The 3359-nt window shown below is 45.1% G+C and overlaps 1 protein-coding gene across 1 annotated transcript in view; it reads right to left on the bottom strand.

The window, feature by feature from the left end:
- Positions 1-1543: 1543 nt before the first annotated feature.
- The window catches only part of LOC103607153 (EGF-like module-containing mucin-like hormone receptor-like 4), a 37045-nt gene continuing 35229 nt past the window's right edge, over positions 1544-3359 (bottom strand). The window contains 1 exon segment of the mRNA XM_008591688.1: positions 1544-1729. Coding sequence (XP_008589910.1) covers positions 1544-1729 — 186 coding nt within the window.

The following is a 3359-nucleotide window of genomic DNA, read 5'->3' as shown; positions in this document are numbered from 1 at the left end:
CTTTCCTCGCCGACGCCACACCACCTATTCAGGTCCAACGAATCCTGTGGAGCTGGTCTCCAGCAAATTATTGTATGTCAATTAAAATGAAATAAACTCATTTTCTTAAAATATTTAAAAATTAAATAGGAACGCATGATCAGTTACATAAATCATATATAAGATGAAGCAAAACAATTCAGTTGCTTAGCAGAAGCAGAACTTCTCTGAGATAGATGGACATTTCTCCTGCTGCCCACACAGGGGTCTCTCTGCAGCACAGTGAACACCGCAGAGTCCCATACCTCATGCTGCCGTGCTGATGTGCTCCTGTCCTGATGTGCCTTTGTTCAAAGTGGGAAACTGGGATGCCAGGCAGGCAGCATATTAAAATGAATGAGGGAAAATCTAGGCAGAAAGAAGTCCTGGGGAGTTAGCCGGCCAGGCATAAAGCATTCCATGATTTGAGGGTTATCTTCCAGGGCATGAATTATGAATTTCCTCGGCAGCAGAGAAGGCTCCTGGACTAACACAAAAGAGGAGTTGTTCATTTAGAGTTCATCATGCCTAGGAATGCCAGAGAGGCTGAGACTACTGATTAATGGGCTGATTCATCCTTTCTTCCTGGGCACCTGTTGAACCCTCCCCTCTCTTTACCTATTTTTCTTTTCTCCCATTTTCCCTTCACCCTGGGAAAAAAATCTAAACTAAAGTTACAGTTCAAAGAGAGAAGGAAAGAAGTGTGATTCAGGAGAGAGATGCCTTTAGTTCCTTTTTTTTGGTTTGTTTTCATCTCTAGCTGTGTAGAAACCACTGTCTTCACTGAAAGGATGTGTCCTTCTACCCTTCAAGAGAGTCCTGCTGGCCCCCTTACTGCCGTCATGATGACGGGGATGCCCATTTTATGCTCACCTTGGAGTCCGGCTGATGGGGTTGGGAAATGGGACCATGGTCTAAGACCCAATGGTTTTATCGGAACAACCAGAATTGACACATACACAAAAGGAAAGGTGAGGGATCAGCAAAAAATTGAGAAAATTCACAGCTTGGCTGTGTAAGGAGTAGAAAAGTGTTTTTGGTTATGGCCAAGTGACTGCTTGCAAAAGAGATTAGTATTGCTAGAAGGGAGCCAGAGGCTTTTTATCAGAATAATTGAGAAAATCTTTTAAGGCATTTCAGAGATCTTTGGGGCCGTCTCTTCCATCACAGGCTCAGAGACCTAGGAGGTCAGAATGGTTTTGGGGGATGGACTCGGGGTGCCCTCCATGGGCTCACTACCCAAGACCACCTCAGTTCTCTGCTCCCAGCATTCTGGCTTGGCACCTGTCAGCTGACCCAGCCACTGTGGCTCAAGTGGACCCAGGTGCAGCTCAACCCACTGCTCTAGAAGGTACAATTCAGAGTGTTGGCAGCACCATTCCAAGGCTCAGTGGAACCCAGATGCAGCTCATGCTACTGCTGTGGAAGGTGGAAGCAGTAAGCCTCGGCAGTGACCACATGGTGCTAATACTGTAGGTGCACAGAATGCAAAAGCTGTGGGAGCATGGTTTCTTCCACCTAGATTTCAAAGGACGTATTGAGCAGCCTGAGAGCTCAGGCAGAAATCTGCTGCAGGAATGGAGTCACCGCGGAAGGCCTCCATGAGAACAAAGTCAAGTGGAAACGTGGGGTCAGAGCTGCTGAAGAGAGTCCCCACCAGAACAGTGCCTAGTGGAGCCACAGGGGCAGGTCTGCCACTGAGACTCAAGAACTGTAGAGTTGCCAGCATGCAACACAAGTCTGGGAGAGCTGCAGCTGTGAAACTCCAACCTGAGAAAGCAGCCTCCTGCTGCACCCAGTAAAGCTGTGAGGTGGGGCTGTTTGAGGACTTGAGGGCCCAACCCCCTCACCATTTTGCCGATGATGGGAATCAAAGGGGATCATATCCTCAAGCTTGAAAATTTAATGTGGTTTTTCCCTGTTGGGTTTTTGACTTACTTGAGGCCTGTTACTCCTTTTTTTTTTTTGCATGATGGGAATCAAAGGGGATCATATCCTCAAGCTTGAAAATTTAATGTGGTTTTCCCTGTTGGGTTTTTGACTTACTTGAGGCCTGTTACTCCTTTTTTTTTTTTGTCTACTTTTCTCTTTTGGAATGGGAATGTGTGTCCTGTGTCTGTTCCACCACTGTGTTTTGGAAGTGGATAAGTTGTTTTGATTTCACAGGCATACAGCTGGAGAGGAACTAACTTTAGGATTAATTGTCCCTTGAGTCTCTCCCATTTTTGATTCAGATGAGACTTTGGACCTTTGAGTTAATGCTGGAAATGTTTAAGACTTTGGGGACTATTGGGATGGAATGAATGCATTTTGTATTGTGAGAAGGACATGAATTTGGGGGGCTAGGGGAAGAATGGTATGGTTTGGATGTGTCCCCCAAAAGTTCCTGTGCTGGAACCTTAATTCTCAGTGTGGCATCACTGGGGGGTGGGGCCTTTAAGAAGTGATTGTGGCACGAGGGCCAAGCCTTCATGAATGTATTAATACTGTTCTTGTGGGAATGAGTTAGTTCTTGTGGCAGAGAGTTAGTTCTTTCAAGTGAATTAGTTCTTATAAAAGCAAGCTGAGCTTGCTTTTGTGGTTTTTTCCATGTGTGCTTGCTTACCTTTCTGCTTTTCTGTCATGTGATGTTATGCAACTGGAAACCCTCACCAGAAGCTAGTCCCATGCCCTTGGACTTTTACTATGGACAGAATGTTCCCTCAAGACTCATTGAAGCTTAATCCCCTTTGTAACAGTGCTAAAATTGTGGGAAATCTGAGTATGGTATTTGAAATGTAGAACCTCTAAGAGATGAATAGATTATGAGGACTGTGCCCTTGAGAATGGATTGGACCCATTCATGGAGTAATGGGTGTGGTTCTGATGGCTTTGTAAGGAGAGCAAGTGAGAAGGTTCACTCTCTTGCTCAGCCCATTCTCGCCATGTGTATTAGTCCATATCTGTTGCTTATAACAAAATACTTGAAACTGGGTGATTTATAAAGAAAAACATTTATTACCTACAGTTTCTGAGGTTGGGAAGTCCAAAATCCATCTAGTGGTGGCGACAGCGACTCTGGGATCTCACATTGCAAGACGGAAGAAGCAGAGAGAGCAGAGGGAGAGAAGACAGACTCTTCTCTTCTTTTAACGCCCTTAGAGTCACGCCCCAAGCACCATTTTTAATCCGTTCACTACTGTGAGGTCCTACAATCCAATCAGCTCTTCAGGGCTCCACCTTTCAATTACCATAATAGGATTTCCCATCCTCTAACAGTCACAGTGGGGGCTAAGTTTCTAATACATAAAACTTGGAAGACACAATTCAAGATTCAGTGAGTTGTGGGGGGACATAATTCA

This window comes from Galeopterus variegatus, unplaced genomic scaffold, assembly GCF_000696425.1.
Source record: "Galeopterus variegatus unplaced genomic scaffold, G_variegatus-3.0.2 Scaffold7183, whole genome shotgun sequence".
Lineage (NCBI taxonomy): Eukaryota > Metazoa > Chordata > Mammalia > Dermoptera > Cynocephalidae > Galeopterus > Galeopterus variegatus.
This window is presented reverse-complemented; position numbering and strand designations above follow the sequence as displayed.